The sequence below is a fragment of the Ursus maritimus genome, unplaced genomic scaffold (assembly GCF_017311325.1).
Source record: "Ursus maritimus isolate PB19 unplaced genomic scaffold, ASM1731132v1 scaffold_6, whole genome shotgun sequence".
In the NCBI taxonomy this organism is placed as follows: Eukaryota; Metazoa; Chordata; class Mammalia; order Carnivora; family Ursidae; genus Ursus; species Ursus maritimus.
Genome location: NW_024426774.1, coordinates 30423858 through 30441832, shown reverse-complemented (window position 1 = coordinate 30441832; position 17975 = coordinate 30423858). Strand labels below are relative to the sequence as shown.

The 17975-nt window shown below is 42.3% G+C and overlaps 1 protein-coding gene across 1 annotated transcript in view; it reads left to right on the top strand.

The window, feature by feature from the left end:
• Positions 1 to 17975, top strand: part of DHX57 (DExH-box helicase 57) — a 57538-nt gene that overhangs the window by 33543 nt on the left and 6020 nt on the right. The window contains exons 14-23 of the mRNA XM_008700205.2: positions 2865 to 2961; positions 3756 to 3929; positions 4527 to 4727; positions 5912 to 6188; positions 8424 to 8519; positions 8604 to 8687; positions 11161 to 11295; positions 12194 to 12268; positions 14198 to 14332; positions 17364 to 17564. Coding sequence (XP_008698427.2) covers positions 2865 to 2961; positions 3756 to 3929; positions 4527 to 4727; positions 5912 to 6188; positions 8424 to 8519; positions 8604 to 8687; positions 11161 to 11295; positions 12194 to 12268; positions 14198 to 14332; positions 17364 to 17564 — 1475 coding nt within the window. The remainder of the gene's footprint in view (positions 1 to 2864; positions 2962 to 3755; positions 3930 to 4526; positions 4728 to 5911; positions 6189 to 8423; positions 8520 to 8603; positions 8688 to 11160; positions 11296 to 12193; positions 12269 to 14197; positions 14333 to 17363; positions 17565 to 17975) is intronic.

Sequence of the window (17975 nt, the reverse complement as noted above, 5' to 3'; positions counted from 1 at the left end):
GCAGGGGGGTTAAAAGAACCGGCTTTGGGGTCTGATAAACTTCCAGCTCTGCTGCTCAGGAATGTGTAGTCTCAGATGGAGTCCTTATCCTTGCTCTGCCTCAGTTTCCTTGTTTGTGAAATGATGACAATCATAATTCCTCTGACATACAGCTATTTTTAGGATTAAAAGAAACCATATGTAGGGGGCACCTGGCTGGCTCAGTGTGTGGACCATGTGACTCTTGATCTTGGGATTGTGAGTTTGAGCCCCGTGTTGGGTATAGAGATTACTTAAAAATAAAATCTTAAAAAAAAAAAAAAAAGAAAGAAAGAAACCATATGTAAAGCACTTAGCATAGTGCCTGGCATCTAGTTAATGCCCAGTAGATGGTAACGTTGTAATTATAACATACATCATCATTATTATTGCTGCGATCACTGTTACTACTGCTGCTGCCGTGACCCAGAGCAGTCCCTGCTTTCCCCTTACTCACTGTCTTCCCATCCCAGTGGCCTTCTTAACCTCACTTGCAGTCCTTTATCCCCCAGATCTTCTCATAACTAAACCTTCCTGTCACTCAGGTTTCTGTCAAATATCTTCTCTTTAGAGAAGTCTTCTCTGACCACCCTATCTGTTTTCTCACCCCTCACCCCTTGCTTTGTCATGATATCCAAAAGTGATTTTCATTTTCATTATAGCACTTCACAATATCCAGAGTTATAATTCTGCTTACTGACAGTTTCCTTCAATAGAATGCAAACTCCTTAAGAATAGGATTTATCCTGCCCCACTGTGTTCCTCAGACCCCAGGACGACACCTGGAATATTTAGGTACAGAGTAAATAATTGTCACATGAACAGACGCAGCCACTGTCGGGTGATCGTAAATTAAGCAATTCCATGATGTGCTCCCTGCAAAGTGCTTTAGAGACGTGGGAATGGCTGCCCTCCTCTGCTTAGACTGTAATCGATCATTGTGTGATATTTTCTAAAGAGATGTATGAGCCACGTGAAAGGCTTAAAGTGCCTTGTTTGTTATCTCTTGGCAAGTAGTCAGTGTTGGCTAATGCATTATCACTGGGCTGAATGTCTTGTTTCTCCCAGAGGAAAAGATGATTTTTGAAAAACATCAGGCACAGCAGACAAAAAGAACTGTTAGAAAATTACCTGAATTCAAAGCAGATTAAATGTATTAAGTAGGGACTCTGATATGTTTGTGAATATTAAAGATATCCCTGATACAGGGGCGCCTGGCTGGCTCAGTCGGTAAAGCATGTGACTCCTGATCTGGGGGTTGTGAGTTCAAGCCTCAGGTTGGGTGTAGAGCTTACTTTATTTAAAAAATAATAATAATAAAGTTATCCCCAATACAGGTGGTCAAGCTGTGAGGGCAGAGCAGATCAGGAGACACATAAAAATATAGACAAAAATTTTTTCCCATCCATCTAGATTATTTACCACTATTTTTTTTTTTTTTTTTTAACATTTGATTTATTTATGGGGTGCCTGGGTGGCACAAGCGACTGACTCTTAGTTTCACTTCAGGTCGTGATGTCAGGGTTGTGACATGGAGCATCTCAAATAAATAAATAAAATCTTTTAAAAAATGCATTTATTTATTTTAAAGAGAGAGCATGGAGAGGGTGGGGGTAGGACAAAGGGAGAGGGAGAGAGAAACCTAAGCAGACTCCCTGCTGAGCACAGACCCTATCCCAGGGCTGAGATCACAACCCCGAGATCGTGACCTGAGCCAAAACCAAGAGTCGGACGCTTAACCAACTGTGCCACCCAGGTGCCCCTATTTTACCCCTCTTAAATGTTGTGGTATTTTAGTAGAGAGGAACATGGAATGTGTAATGGAAAGAGCATGGGTCTGGTGCCCGAAACCTTAGGTTTGTGTCTAAGCCCCACTTTTACTAACTGTCACCTGGCCAAGTTACTGAGTCACTTTAAAGGTACTAATAACCTTAATGGGTGGTTGTGAGGATCAAATGAGATAGTGTATGTAAACGTGCCTTATATACTATGAAGTGTTGAAACTAACCCTCAAAGATGTCTCTTGCCTCCTTCAGGGTTCCTTTTTGTAATAATTTAGTTTCCTTATTTACTTAGTGGGGAGAATAACTGTGATAAATAATAGGTCTTATGTTCCTTGTAGGCAGATCTTTGGTTTCTATTTCATTGTACCTAGCACAGAGCTGACATAGACACCCAATAAATATCTGTGGGATTAAAGGAGGGGCTAGTGAAGATGGTGTCAGTTTCTTCTCCGAATAAAGCACAAAAGAAGGTAACTTGCTGAGTGCCCACTCTTGGCACAGAAGTATTCTATAATTAGTTATCACTGCTTATTTTCTTTAATGTAAAATTTAAAAGCCCATTAATTGTTAATATGACGTGGTTAATGTGCTGCCTCTCCAACATATATCCGAATTTAGGTTATCAGGTTGGCCAGCCAATTGTATTTTCTTTTTCTCATTTCCAGTAAAATGTTTATGGATTTTATTTACTAATAGAAGAGTATTCCTGTCTTACAAGATTAGAAGGATAACTCTTCCTAGAAACAATGTCAGTGCCCAGTGCACTGAAGAAGTATGTTTAAAGAGCTTTGCGAATGATTCTTATGTAACTTGAGGTATTACATTTTTCTATACTTCAGTTTTTCCTCTTGTAGAAAGATAATACCCCATTCATTTTGCAGTTAAGTCAGAAAATGTATGAAAAACAGTGCTATCCATTTAAACCCCTAGGGACTTTACAAAGAAAATTGATAGTGAAAAAAATCTCAGATTATTACATTTTTAAAATTTAAAACAGTTCCCTAGTCCATATTAGTTTTTCCTTTTTTGTGTCTATCACATTGATTGTTTTTATGTACCCAGGTGCTATACTTGTATTTTTACCGGGACTAGCAGAAATCAAAATGCTATATGAACAGCTACAGTCTAATTCTCTTTTCAACAACAGACGCAGTCATCGGTAAGTTAATTGCTTTCCATATCCTTAATCATTTGTTGCAGTGACATGCAAAGATGAATAACCAGAACTCTCTCTGACAGCCATCACCCTCTTTAGACCCTGGTGTCACTCCTCAAGAATATGTTTGTTTATGCCAGCTGGAAGTAGAGAAACCTATTTGTTCCAGGGAATCAATCATTCCCATTCCATTAAATAAAAATATTTCTCTTCACTTAGCATAGTGACTCAGCAAAATTGCATGTAATTTCAGTTGCCACATACGGGGGACGGAAGAAGCCAGCGTAAGTAACAACAAAGAAATGCTGCCATTTGAGAAAAAAGTAATTTGTAACAGTTTCTTTTCCAGTAGCAAGACCTGTGTTTTCACATCTAAGGGGACAAGTACTGAAGAGAGGAACACTCCCTAGAAATACAAGAATGAAGTCTTAGCATACATCACTGTCTCTCATTCCTGGGCTTAAAGATAGGGGAAAAATGACTCTCTGCTGTCAGTGTGCTCTAGGCTCGTTACTTGTAGGATATCAACAATATAGTCTTCTTGAATATTTACTACTGAGTCACACTCCAGTTTTCCCCAAGGTGCTACAAGGTTTCTAGTTCATAGAACAGAGTACGTGTTCTGGAAGACTCAGAAGGAACCTTCCCATTTAGAAGAGCTGGACCCTGAGGGCAGGTTGTAGAGAAGCTGCTGATACTTGGAGTCCTGTTGTTAATTTTAATAGAAATTCACCCACCATTAATCCAGTTTCAGCCTTTTGTGCTAGAACACTAAATGTGCTTCTGTTTCCTTTCAGATGTGTGGTTCACCCACTTCATTCATCTTTATCCAGTGAAGAGCAGCAGGTGGTGTTTGTAAAACCCCCTGTGGGTGTAACCAAGATTATAATTTCCACCAACATTGCGGAGACATCCATAACCATTGACGATGTTGTCTATGTCATCGATTCTGGGAAAATGAAAGAGAAGAGGTATTCTCTTCCGGCGCTGCCAGAGGAGGGCTAATGAGGTCTCAGGGAGCGTGCCATGTCCGCGACTGACGCTCTTGAGCCACACAGGTTTTTATGAAAACTGTGTGGGTGTATGTGAGTGATTCTGTACCGGGACCATAGTCTCAAAGTCCAATGGAGGTGGAAAGTTTCAGGTTTTACCTTAGAAGTAATTATTTTTCCTCTCTTTTTTTTTATATGCTTTACATGTGCTTGAATGAAAATCGGTGATCTAGGTGGCGATGGGTGTGTTAATTAGTTTGACTGCGGTAACCGCTTCACGGTGCGCACATATATCAAAACGTCACATTGTACACCTTAAGTATATACGGTTTTTATTTGTCAAATAAATACCAAAAAAAGAAAAAGTTGCATAAAGGACTGTATGTGATTCACCAGCATTTGATGCCACTGAAATCGCACTCTGTGCTCCCAGCAGGGACTGAACTATCCTAGAACACACAGGACACTGTGCCTTCCGTGGCGGTAAGGTAGTGCATCTATTCTGTCCATGCTAAGTAGGGTCTTAGCCATGTTTTTATAAAATCATTCCTTTTTCCGTTTTCTTTTTCTCTGTAGATATGACGCCAGTAAAGGGATGGAAAGCCTAGAGGATACTTTTGTCTCTCAAGCCAATGCTCTGCAGAGAAAAGGTCGAGCGGGCCGTGTTGCCTCTGGGGTCTGCTTCCACTTATTCACCAGCCATCACTTCCATCACCAGCTGTTAAAGCAGCAGCTACCAGAGATACAGAGAGTGCCGTTGGAGCAGCTGTGTCTGAGGTACACCTTGATCTCTGTGTTCTGCCTTCTGGAAGGTCTACATGGTTCTCACCCTAAGTTCCCTGTTTTCTTCTTAGTAGAAAACGTTTTGCTGAGAGTGGACGTGGATGAACTTACTCATTTGCAAAGGAAGAGCTCTTCAGTGTTGCCTTTCCCATTCGTTGTAACTTTTTGCACATGAAGATCTCTTACATTGCAAAGAATGGCCCTAAAATAGAGCTTAAGAATGCATTTGTAATCAGGAAAATAATCTAACTTATCAGGAAATTTCTGCTAGGGGCAACACCAATATTAAATCATCAAAGGTAAAAAAATCTACAGCCTCATTATCAGAGCAAAGTGAACAAAAGCAACTTGAAAAACACCCTCATTTACCTGATGAACAAACAAGAACAAATATCATAAAATAGGATTTAATGAAAGAGTGATTGAACTCAGTGTTACTGAAGCTGGGCCACCTTTGGTTCAACCTTTCTGAAAATGTGCTTGGTGTATGTAAGAACTCACACTAGCCATGCCCTCTCACCCAGTCACTGCATTGAGGGAGTATGCCCATAAAATAATAAAAAGTTCCTTGTACAAAGATGTTATAGCTCTCCTTTTATCCAGCTGTATATTTTAAAAGCCTTCCCATTTGCCAAGGGTTGAGCTAAGCACTAGAGACATGTAGGAATCAAGACCCAGGCCCCACTTTTAAGTGTCCACGATCAGGTCTTAAGAAGTTGGGCAAGCAGTTGCCTCGAACTAACGTAGTAACAGTGCAAATGAAGAGGAGCGAAGGGACTTGAGAAAGCTTTGGAAGTTGAGTGACCCATGAGGGAGGATGAGAGGGAAAATGTAATTACATAGTACATATGATTTAAAAACAGCTCAGGGGCGCCTGGGTGGCTCAGTCAGTTGGGCGTCTGACTCTTGATTTCAACTCAGATCATGATCTCGGGTGGGAAAATGGAGCCCTGCTCCGGGCTCTATGCTCAGCTCAGAGTCTGCTTAAGATTCTCTCACTCTCTCCCTCTGCCCCTCACCCCCCAAAAGAAAAAGTATTTAAACTAGCATTGTCTGGCTTATGAAAGCATATGTCTGGGAAATTATCAGCTATTTTCTTTCAAGAAAGAAGCTTTCTCCTCTGTGTCATCTCTCCAGAAATAAAATGGAAAAATTACTATTTTGTTTTCTTTTTGTAGAATTAAAATTTTAGAGATGTTTAGCACTCACAATCTCCAGTCTGTGTTCTCTCGGCTCATTGAGCCGCCGCACACTGACTCTCTCCGCGCCTCAAAAATACGATTACGAGACTTAGGAGCATTAACTCCAGATGAAAAGCTGACCCCCCTAGGGTATCACTTGGCCTCTCTGCCCGTGGATGTGAGAATCGGCAAACTGATGCTGTTTGGGTCTATCTTCCGCTGTCTGGATCCTGCCCTCACCATTGCTGCCAGTTTGGCTTTTAAGTCTCCTTTTGTAAGTAAACAACATTCATCTAAACTGGAGTCCATAGATCTCTAAGGGGACCATGGGGGCTTCAGGGTTATGTGAGCCTCCCCACACATTTTCTTGTGAGGATGATATATGGGAAATCTTAGGTCATGATGTCTATAACTTTTGTCTGATCCTCAGAGAAATCCATACCTCAAATAAAGATTAAGAACTAAAGATCCAACTTATTGAAATAATCTAAATGTGCTTTTTATTGTATCTGCTCCATCCTTGCTCACTAAAGAAAAATCAGAAAATGCGAGCAAGCAAAAGTACCCCAGCATGATTTTAGAAGACAGTAAATACATTGGACCACTTTTTTTTAAACAGCTTTATTGAAATATAATTCGCCCGTTTAAATTATACATTCAGTAAATTTTAGTTTATGTGGTCCTCGTCATGGTCAGTTTTAGAACATTTTTATTAACTCATAAAGAAACCCCTTAGCAGTCACTCCCTTTTTCCGCCTCTAATCCCTCATCTGCTGCAGTGCTAGGCAACCACCAGTTTGCTTTCTGTCTTCATAGATTTACCTCTTCCAGACATTTCCTGTTAATGAAATAATATAATTTATGGTCTTTTGTGACTGGCTTCTTCACTTAGCATAGTGCTTTTATGGTGCATCTTTGTACAGTATAATCAGTACTTGGTTCCTTTGCCAAGTGATATTCCTTTGTGTGGACATACCACATTTTGTTTATCCGTTCAGCTCTGGATGAACATTTGGGATTGTTTCCACCTTTGCCAGTAAACATTCACGTACAAGTTTTTATGCAGACATATGTTTTCATTTGTCTTAGGTATATACCTAGGAATAAAAGTACTGGATCAAATATTAGCTCTATATTTAACTTTCTCAAGAAGTTCTAGTTCTTTTTCCAGAGTAGCTGCACATTACATTCCACCAGCCTTTTATCAGGGTTGCAGTTTCTCCCCATCTTCACCAACACTTATTATTATCTGACTTTTTTACTATAATCCTGGGGGTGTGAATTTGTAGTTTCGACTTGTATTTCTCTAATGGCTAATGATAGTAAACATCTTTTCATTTGCCTATTTGCCATTTGTATATCTTCTTTCAAGAAATGTCTATTCAGATCCTTTGCCCGTTTTTTAATTGGGTTATTCATCTTTTTATGATTGATTTGCAAGAGTTGTTTATATATTCTGGATACAGGTCCCTTATGAGAAATATGATCTGCTAATATTTTCTCCCATTCTGTGGGTTACCTTTTTCACTTTCTTGATATGTCCTTTGAAACACAAACGTTTTAAATTTTGATGAAATCCAGTTTATCCAGTTTTTTCTTCCTTGAGTTTCCATTGTCATAGTTAAGAATCCCCCCCTCCAAAAAAAGAGACTCCATTGCCAAAATGGCTGAAGGGGAGTAGAAGATACAGGCTTCCAGTTAGTCATGGGAATAAAAGGCACAGCATAAAGAATATAGTCAACGATATTGTAATAGTGTTATATGATGACAGATGATAGCTACACTTGTGGTGAGCACAGCATAATGTATCAATTATTGACTTGTCAAATTGCTGTGTTGTATACCTGAAACTAATGTAGCATTGTGTGTCAACTACACTCAAAAAAAATCCATTGCCAGATCCAAAGTTATGAAGATTTGTCCCATTTATCCCTATGTTTTTTTGTAAGTTTTATAATTTTATTTTTATTTATTTTTTTTAGTGGGGAGAAAGGGCAGAGGGAGAGGGAGAATCTTAAGCAGACTCCGCGCTCAGCGCGGAGCCCGACATGGAGCTCGATCTCACAACCCTGAGATCATGACCTGAGCTGAAATCAAGAGTTGGACACCAGCTGACAGAGCCACCCAGGTGCCCCATAAGAGTTTTATAGTTTTTGCTCTTACGTTATGGTCTTTGGTCTGTTTTGAGTTAATTTTTGTAAATGGCATAGGTAAGAGTCCAGTTTCATTCTTTTGCATATGACTGTTCAGTTGTCCCAGTACCATTTGTTGAAAAGACTGTTCTTTCACCATTGAATGGTCTTGGTATTCTTGTCAAAAATCACGAGGCGCCTGGCTGGCTGGTCCATGGAGCATGCAACTCTTGATCTTGGGGTTGTAAGTTCAAGCCCCACGCTGGGTGTAGAGATTATTTAAAAATAAAATCTTGAAGAAAAAAAAAAAAAAGGAAGGAAGAAAGAAAGAAACCTCAGGTAAAATGTGCCCTTCGAACCTGGTTTTCCTCATTTAGGTGTCTCCCTGGGATAAAAAAGAGGAAGCTAACCAGAAAAAGCTAGAATTTGCATTTGCAAACAGCGACTATCTGGCTCTTCTACAAGCATATAAGGTAAGTATATAACTTAATAGCTGAAGTGTATTACCAAAATTGGCACTAAAGAGTAAGTTCACTTTTATTTTCTCCAAAATTTAGGGATGGCAGCTGAGTATGAAAGAAGGAATGCGTGCAAGTTACAATTACTGCAGACAGAACTTCTTGTCTGGAAGGGTTCTTCAGGTGAGTTGTTTCTGTGACAGCTTGTTTTCATTTGTTTTTCTGTTGTAGCCACGCTCCAGAGGGTGTTGCAATCTTGTCTCCCTTGTCCTGCCTCGACATTGGAAGTGTCACTTCCGGAATATGCTTGGCTTTACCAGCTGTGTAAAGCACACTTCTGTTTTACATCCTCTGACATGAGGCCTTCTGCACTGAGCCTTTCAACTGACCCACTTTTCCTCTCTTCAGTGAATCTGTGTTTACTTATGTGGAGGTTAGGAGAATATAGACTCTGTGACGATTACTGCTTACCGGAAGTCAGTTTTTTCAGTAATTCTACCAGGCATTCTTAACCTGGATCCGTAAACCCCTGAAATTATATGAAAATCATATGCTTATACATATGTGCTTTATTCTGGAGAGAGGGACCATAGCAGTAGTCCTGTTCTCAGAGCAGTCTGTGACCATCATCAAGCTCCTTACGTTCTCCACAAAACCAGAAAATGAGTCCTGAACCAGGCTTTGTTAATTGTCCTTACGTCCATCAGAGGCTGAGATGTCAGTAATGAGAGCACAAGAAAGAGAAGGTTTCTTACTTTCTGGGCCATAGTGGACAGGGCTCTGTCCTCTGTTGTGACAGTGTTGTACGTGCCTTTCCAAAGTGGTAGGAGAAGCCAGAATAATGGTGGTACACATCTTGGCAAGCATCTGTTTTACTCAGAGATTTTCAGGCTGGGGAAGGGGAAGTAGCTTTGTTTTCGTATTAAAAGATGTCCTGGAGTAGAAGACAATTAATGTCCTTAGTGCTTACCACTACCTGACATTTTTTTATTTATCTCTCTATCCCAGAAGCTCCTTCAGAGCAGAGGCCTTACCGATTTGTTCAACACTGTATCCCCGTGCTTAGCACACAGCTGACGCTCAGTAAAGATTCACTGAAGAAATGCAGAAGTGAATGAATTTGGTTATTTAAAATGAAGTAAGAGACTTCAGAAGCATCCCACTGTTGGCCTGCCTTCTCCCCTGCCTCGAGGTGCACTGCAGTGAGGCATCGCAAGGGGACACGGGCTCTAGCTTTGTTCCAAGGACACCGAAAGCAGTAATTTTCAATCCTGGCTGCACATTAGATTCACCTGAGGAGGCTTAACAAAATAAATGAGTAAAAATTCCCAGGTTCCACCCCAGGCCAGTTACATCTGATCTCTGTGGATGGGGCCAGAGCATCTGTTTGTGGTCGTCGTCGGGCGCACCGGGGGATTCTAGTATGCAGCCAGGGTCGACAACCACTGTTATATGGAAGGTGCACTAATAGAAATGTCCTCAAGTCATTAATATTTAAGTATAAAATGACGTTTCTTTCAGATTACATTTCTTATGTAATGTATTCATTTTCTTCGGGATGTATATACGTTTTGCCCTGATATAGAAGGTCCATCAGAGTTCCCCTTCTCACTAGAGATATTAAGATTTATTAAGATATCAATTAAAACCTTGTCATGATAGAGAAGTCCTAGCTATATTTTGCCATGTTATCCATGGGTACGTGAGACATTTCAAGAAAATACTTAAGCTGTCATCAAGAGGCAGGATTTCTTGGCTCTCAGTTCCTTTGACTGTCCTTATCTCCTTCCCTATCATCTGATACACAGCCTCTATTTGAACGGTGACCAGAAGAGAAAGGGGTCTGTTCTTTTCTTTTTTTTTTTTTTTTTTTTAAGATTTTATTTATTTATGTGACAGAGAGACAGCCAGCGAGAGAGGGAACACAAGCAGGGGGAGTGGGAGAGGAAGAAGCAGGCTCATAGCAGAGGAGCCTGATGTGGGGCTCGATCCCACAACGCTGGGATCACGCCCTGAGCCAAAGGCAGACGCTTAACCGCTGTGCCACCCAGGCGCCCCATGTTCTTTTCTTTCTCACTCTTGTGCTCAGCGACACAAAGGGGTGTCTAAATCTAAACCACTTAATAATGTCCTTATTCCTAGGAAAAGATGTGAGCCAGAGAGATCACAAGGTAGTAGGAAGTAAGTTCTGAGCTGGGTGTTCTGCATCCATTGAGAGAGAACACTAACCACTCTAGGCTCCAGTGAGGAACTAAGGGGACCTGAGCAGAAATGTAAGTAGGAAAAACTAGACAATGTCACAGCACCTTGAGTTGGGGGTCCAAAGTAAACTGTATTTTTTGCTGTCGGAAGAATTGCCAGGAAACTCAGACCTATCCCAATTCCAATGAATGTGTTTTTTAAAAATGTGATTTAGAGTTAAATAAATGATCCTTAGGTTTTCTAAAATTGGTTGAATTTCTGTCTAACTCTTTCACTCTATCTCCTGGTTTGTCAAAGTAAAAAGTACCCTTCTGGAAATGACCAGACAAGACAATCTTCATACCTCTTTGGTGAACCTGTATGAGCCTCACTACTGTCCACTGAAGTAAAGACTCTGCACTCACCTGTGATTTGCTGCTGCCCAGACTTAAAGATTTTTTTCCATTTCTTTCAGGAAATGGCCAGCCTCAAACGACAGTTCACTGAACTGTTATCAGATATAGGCTTTGTAAAGGAGGGACTCAGAGCAAGGGAAATTGAGAAAAGGGCCCATGGAGGAGATGGTATTTTGGATGCCACAGGAGAAGAGGTAAAGAATGTGTGGTTAGTTCTTTTATTTCTCTTTAATTAGCACATGGATAGTATATTAACTCACTTAATTTTTCACTTAAGCCCTCTGAGCAGTGGGCTTAGTGACATTCTTGATTTTCTTTCCACAAATAAGTGTCAGGTAACACTTCTAAAAACAGAAGGGTTTTTCTGTTCATTGTTGCTACTATTTTTTTTTAATTTCACACTGGTTTCTTTTTTTTTTTTTTTAATTTATTTATTAGAGAGAGAGAGCACAAGCGGGAGGGGCAGAGGGAGAGCAACTCAGAAATTAAATGGACAAGGGAGACTCCACATTGAGCACAGAGCCCGATGCAGGGCTCGATCTCACCACCCTGAGATCACCGCCTGAGTTGAAACCAAGAGTCGGATGCGTAACCAACTGCGCCATCCAGACGCCCCCACACCAGTTCTTGATAAGCCTATAAGAGGTGAAATAGATGTTTCAGTAATGTTTTCTTAAATCACACCAGCCTTTTTGCAACCAAGGACAGCTTTTTTATATGACGACAGGAGGAACGCTTCTTCAGGACAAACCCGATGCTGCTCTGTTCTCAGTGCAGTTAGTACTTCCCGCAGATCGGGAGCATCTCGTGAGCCAGAATCTCTGTCCGCTGACCCTTAGGAACACTGGCTTTGTAACTGCTCTGCAGAGACCCAGAGTCACTGTGGGCTTCTTGGAGTGGGTCCTGTGTGAATACGATCCAGTAGACTTATTTTTCACTTACAAAGAAGGAATTTTTCTAGCAAAAAGATAGAAATTTGGTGTTTTAGTTTTGTTTTAAGATAGAAATCAGGTGAAAAATGATGGTAAATTCCAGGGTACAGACAGAAGTAGCCACATTACTTGTAAGATCAATGCTGTCTTTCTCTTATAGGCAAACTCAAATGCCGAGAACCCCAAGCTGATATCAGCAATGCTGTGTGCTGCTCTTTATCCAAATGTAGTGCAGGTAACAAAACATCTTTCCTGGGTCCTCCCACTTCTTGTTCGATTTGTAGCCAAGGGACGTAAGTTAAGACATATACGTTAATTGTCTTTTTAAAGAGATATGTATGAACACACACAGAGCCTTTTAAACTTTGTATACATTTCTAATCCTTCAGTTCCCCAAATCTGTTCAGATACCTTGTTCAAGAACACATTTATTGTATAAAATGAGGTGCCTTTTTAATCCTTCTGACATATTATGACATTCTAGAAATTTAAATGGACATAAATGCCACCCTGCCAGGTAACCTGTGCATAACTAGCCTTCTATATTAGATAGAAGCTTGATTCTACTACAGTTTCCCTTATGGCCTCTGCTCTGGACTACACTTAGATAAGAACAAAATCAAACAAGCCAGGGCTCTGCCATGGGACCACCTGTGGCCAGCCTTCTGGAAAACCCTCCTATATGTGCTGTTGGACTTTTACCTAAGTTTTAATTATCCAGTCCTTGTCAAACTTAGAAAGACTATGAATTTGTCAGAGTGCTAAATTGTTTCTCATTTAACATTTTGTTAAATGCTCGGTTGACATCTGCTGATGAATTTCTGGCACATTTTCTGCTCAATACTAGCATGCTTTTCAAACCATTTGAAATTTTAAAAAATCATTTGAAGCATAAGTATGGAGACAGAAGAAAAAACTCAAGGATTGGGAAGAATAAATAGGCAGAGCATAGACAATTTTTAGGGCAATGAAAAAGCTCTGTATGATACCATCGTAATAGATGCACGTCGTTATACATTTGCACAAACCCGTGGAATGTACACCACCGAGAGCGAACCCAAAAGGTAAACTATGGGCTTTGGGTCATTATGATGTGACGCAAGTTTTTAAAAATTGTAATACTGGTGCTGTCAGAAGCCCCCCACAATGAACCCTCTCACTCTTAGTGGGAGTATAAATTGATACACCCATTCTAGATTTCATTTCTGAGGACTTACTGATTAGGAAATAATTGCATGTTTGCATAAAGATACAGCTAGGAAAATGTTCATTCTAGCTCTGTTTATAATTGCAAACAATCTAAAGTACCAGTAATAGGGAATTTGTTAGTTAAATTATTATAGATCCTTATAAGGAGTTGTAGCCATTTAGAATTATGTTTTAAGAAAATATTGAACAACATGGAAAGATGTTCTAAGTGTATTAAGTTTAAAAAGTAGATTGTAGAAAATGATCCTACATTAGTTTCACTACGTGTATGCTTTTATTTATATGTTTATAGTTTTCTTTGCTTCTGTATATAAACAAATCTAGCACTGCAAACTAAAATATTTATCAAATACAGTGCTAGTTATCTCTTAATCATGTGATCACAGGATATCTTTATTTTCTTCCTTTTTCCTAATATGTTACTTTCTACAGTAACCATGTATTATTTTTGCAAAACATATATATATATATAATATATATAAAATTCATATGTATGTATATGTGCACATAAACTTTTTCTTTTCAAATGAAATAATGTGTTTATTCATATCATTTTTTCCCTCTTTTGGAAAGAAATGCATTTGGAAAAATCAGATTAGGATTGAAGCAGATTCCTGCCGCACTGTTACTGGCTGGATCTCTGCAGCTGAGAGTCGGAGCAGACCTCCAGTAGCAACGTCCGCCCACCCCCATGGGGCTAGTGTACTAGTCTCCCGCAGCTGCTGCACCTCACCCACACTTCTTGGTGGTTCAAAAAAAGAAAGAAAAGGGGGGAAAGTATGCTTACACTGCTTTCAAAAGGAAACAGGGAAGAAACAGCAAAAGCATTCAGACAAGACTGGTTTCGTGCCAAGGGATGCTTCCTATCATGGAAATATATATATGTATATATATGTACACACACACATACATATATATACACACTTTTTTTTTTCCCCAAATACCTGTTGTTTAGGTGAAAAGCCCAGAAGGGAAATTTCAGAAGACCAGTACCGGAGCTGTCAGAATGCAACCCAAATCAGATGAGTTGAAGTTTGTCACCAAGAACGATGGATATGTGCACATTCACCCTTCCTCGGTGAACTATCAGGTCGGAATGGTGGGGTACACCTATATTTACATATGGCAGGTCTTACCGGGAGCAGCACAGTCCCTTCGAGTCAGCCAAACCTTCTATCATTCTCTGTCCCCAGCAACACCACTGACTTGGGGATGGTTGAATAAGCATGAACAGACTAGAAATTGGACCATTTGGGGAAAGACTATTTCCATTTTAAGAAAATTCTGGGTTCCAAAAAAATGCTCAAACCTGCTCTCAGTTGTAAAATGGTCTCTTTGCAGTGGTGATTTAAGAAGTCAGGGTGTAACTGCCTCACTAAATGTGTGCCCTAAAGGGGAATGAGCTGTACTTGCCGATGGCACTTCCTCGGTGCTCCTTCCTCCTGCAACTGCCGGGCTCTGCTCCCGCTGCTCCGCTCAACTCACCACAGGTTACACGTCACCTCCTAGCTGTCAAACCCAGAGAACACCCCCTGGTCCTCCCCAGCCTTGACTGTTGCGTAGTGTTTGACACTCCTAACCTCCCGTCCTCCTGCAACTAGCTTTGATGTGGTTTTGCTCCTGAAATGCCATTTTCTTCTCTCTCTCTCTCTCTCTGATCATCCCCCGACACCTCTTTGACTAGTGCCTCGTCCTTTGCTTTCAAATAGTGGTTCTGTCCTTAGTCCCCCTTTTCCCGCTACAGGGCACTTACTCTTCCCGAACCACCGGAGTACAGCACTGTGGTTCCAACTGCCCCTGCGTGCTGTCACAGAGCCCCAGATCTCTCTCTCTGGCCTGGGTTTTTTCTGAGCTCTCCTGCTGGAGATATCAGCCAAATGCCTGCCAGTCACCTCAGACTCATTACCTTCCACTTCCCTCTTCTCTTCCCGTGTTCCCTGTCTTGCTGAATGGCACCAGGCCAAGCAGACCCTGTGCTCACAGAGACCCTGCCACTCTTCTCCTTACTCCAGTCCATTGGACCCCAGGTCCTAGCAGTTGCACCTTCCGACACTCTTGGATGGGCCTACTCCTCTTCTCCCCACCATCCCTTCCTCAGTTCAAACCCCAACTTCTGTCTCCTGCCAAAAGTGCTATCACTTTCAGTCCTTTCTTTCCAACCTTTATGGTACAGCTGCCAGAATTAACTTTGCAAAACACACATTCGGTCACGTCATTCCCTGGCTTGGAACGCTTCATACATGGAGTCTCCTGCACACGCTCCTGGGACCCTGCGTGCCTGGCCCCTCCTGTACCATGTCCACCGCCGCTCTTCCCGTGGTCCTTCTGTGTGCCATGACGTGGACACACTTCCTCAGGACCTGGAATGGCGTTCTCATTCTCAGCAGGCTCCTAACCTTCAAGCTTCCATGAAGAAGCTCTCCCTCAAAGTTGCTCTTTACTTCCGGTCCTGCCATTGTGTGGCATGCATTTTATCCACTGTTGTGCTTATCACTTTATTTTATGGTTTATGGTACATCTCCTTCGTGGAATTGTGAAATTCCTAACGACAGGAATTGTATGGTATGCATTTTTATATTCTCGACATCTAGCAGGGCCCCCAGCTGAAAGCAGATGCTCAGTAAAACTTGGAGGGGAGATGGAGCAAAAGAGGACAGGAGGATGGAGGAAGAGAATTTGAAGTGTTAGGGCTGGTCAGCCCCCTGCAACTACCGAGTAACATGGCAGCCAAGCATGAATAGGGTCTCCTTAAGCCCAAAGAATTTGAGGACCAGAAGGTCATCTGGTCTCTCGGCTGCACACGTACTTAGGAGCTAGAGGTCTGAGTTAGCTCCACTCCTCCTCTTCTGAGTTTACCATGACATTCATGCAATGAATCCAAATTATTCATGCATCCATTCAGTATCTACTAGCGACTTCTCCGTGCCCAGCACTGTTGTGGGCCATGGAGGACAGTGGATGAACTAGACAGACAAGGTCTGTGTCCTCAGGGAGCTTCTGTTCTGCTGAGGAAGACAGGCGAGAAATAAGTAAACAGATAATCTCAGGTTAGTGACAAATGCTATCAAGAAAAATAAAAGAGGGGCACCTGGGTGGCACAGCGGTTAAGCGTCTGCCTTCGGCTCAGGGCGTGATCCCGGCGTGATGGGATCGAGCCCCACATCAGGCTCTTCTGCTATGAGCCTGCTTCTTCCTCTCCCACTCCTCCTGCTTGTGTTCCCTCTCTCGCTGGCTGTCTCTATCTCTGTCGAATAAATAAATAAAATCTTTAAAAAAAAAAAAAGAAAGAAAAATAAAAGAATAAGAGAGGTTGAGAGTGACAGGAGAGGGGCCGTTTTGTCGAGAGTGGTCAGGGAAGAACTCTCTGAGGAGAAAACAACTGAGCAGATCCTAAATGCTGTGAAGGGCGAGCCACGGAGATATCTAAGGAGAGAACATTCCAGCACAGGAAATGAGACAGGAGCACATTGGCGTGCTCCAGGAGACGCAGGCCAGCGGCGGGACAGGCAGAGTGGGATGACGAGGTGCCAGAGGAGCAGCTGTGCTGGGACAAGCAGGCAGGGCCGGACTGTGTGGGACCTTACGGGCCTGGGACAAGCAGGCAGGGCCGGACTGTGTGGGACCTTACAGGCCACGCTAAGGATTTGAGATTTTATTCTTAGGAAGTCGTGGCAGCGGTCTGTGCCTGTCGGAGATGCTCTGAGCTGAGGCGGTAGCTGTCACAGTGGGGAGAATATGTCAGTTCATTATGTGTTTTGAAAATAGAACCGACAGGACCCAGCGATAATTGCGATGGAGCGAGGGGAAAGAGCAGCTGAGGGTGGCTTCTAAATGTGGGACGTGCGCGGCGAGGGGCTGGGAACATCATGCACTGAGCGGGAAGGGAATACCGGAAGGAGGGGAAAATCAAGAATTGCTTTGAACGTAAGTCTGAGATGCTTATTAGATATCCAGAGTGAGACGTCAAGAAGGCGATTGCACGTAGAAGCCTGGCGTCGGGGGCAGGTACCAGCTGGGGAGAATCTGGGGAGTCGCTCATGGACAGGCGGTACTTCGATCCGTGGAATGGGGGGAGTTCCCCTTCGGCTGCCAGTGTCATCATCTGAGGTTTTCTGTTCCAGGTCAGACACTTTGACAGCCCCTACCTGGTGTACCACGAAAAGATCAAAACTAGCCGGGTATTCATCCGAGACTGCAGCATGGTGTCCGTGTACCCGCTGGTCTTGTTCGGGGGAGGCCAAGTGAGCGTACAGCTTCAGAGAGGGGAGTTCATTGTGTCCTTGGATGATGGTTGGATCCGTTTTGCGGCTGCGTCCCATCAGGTAAGGGCTAGCGGGCCTGTCTGTGAGGCGCGGGCCCTGAGGGGCTTGAATGCTGTCAAGTAGCGGGCGTTCCTTTGGGGCGAGGACAACAGAGCTGAGGAAGAGTGAACAACGAGAGGGACAGTGGGACACGGAGAACGATCTGGAGGGAGGCCAGGGCTGGGTGCTCAGTGAGAGACTGAGAAGTGCACGGGGAGGGGAGCCCAGGATGGGCTGGTGTGAAGGGTTTGGGACAGAAGCCGTGAGTGAGATGCTGGACCTTCCTGATTGTTATACAAATAACACATGTTCACCGAAGAAAAATCAGAAACTATAGATGAGCAAAAATAAATAAAAATCACCCTGATTCTACCACTACCATTAAGGGGGGAAAAAAAGAAAGTAATGTGTCTGAATTATTTTACTCTCAGG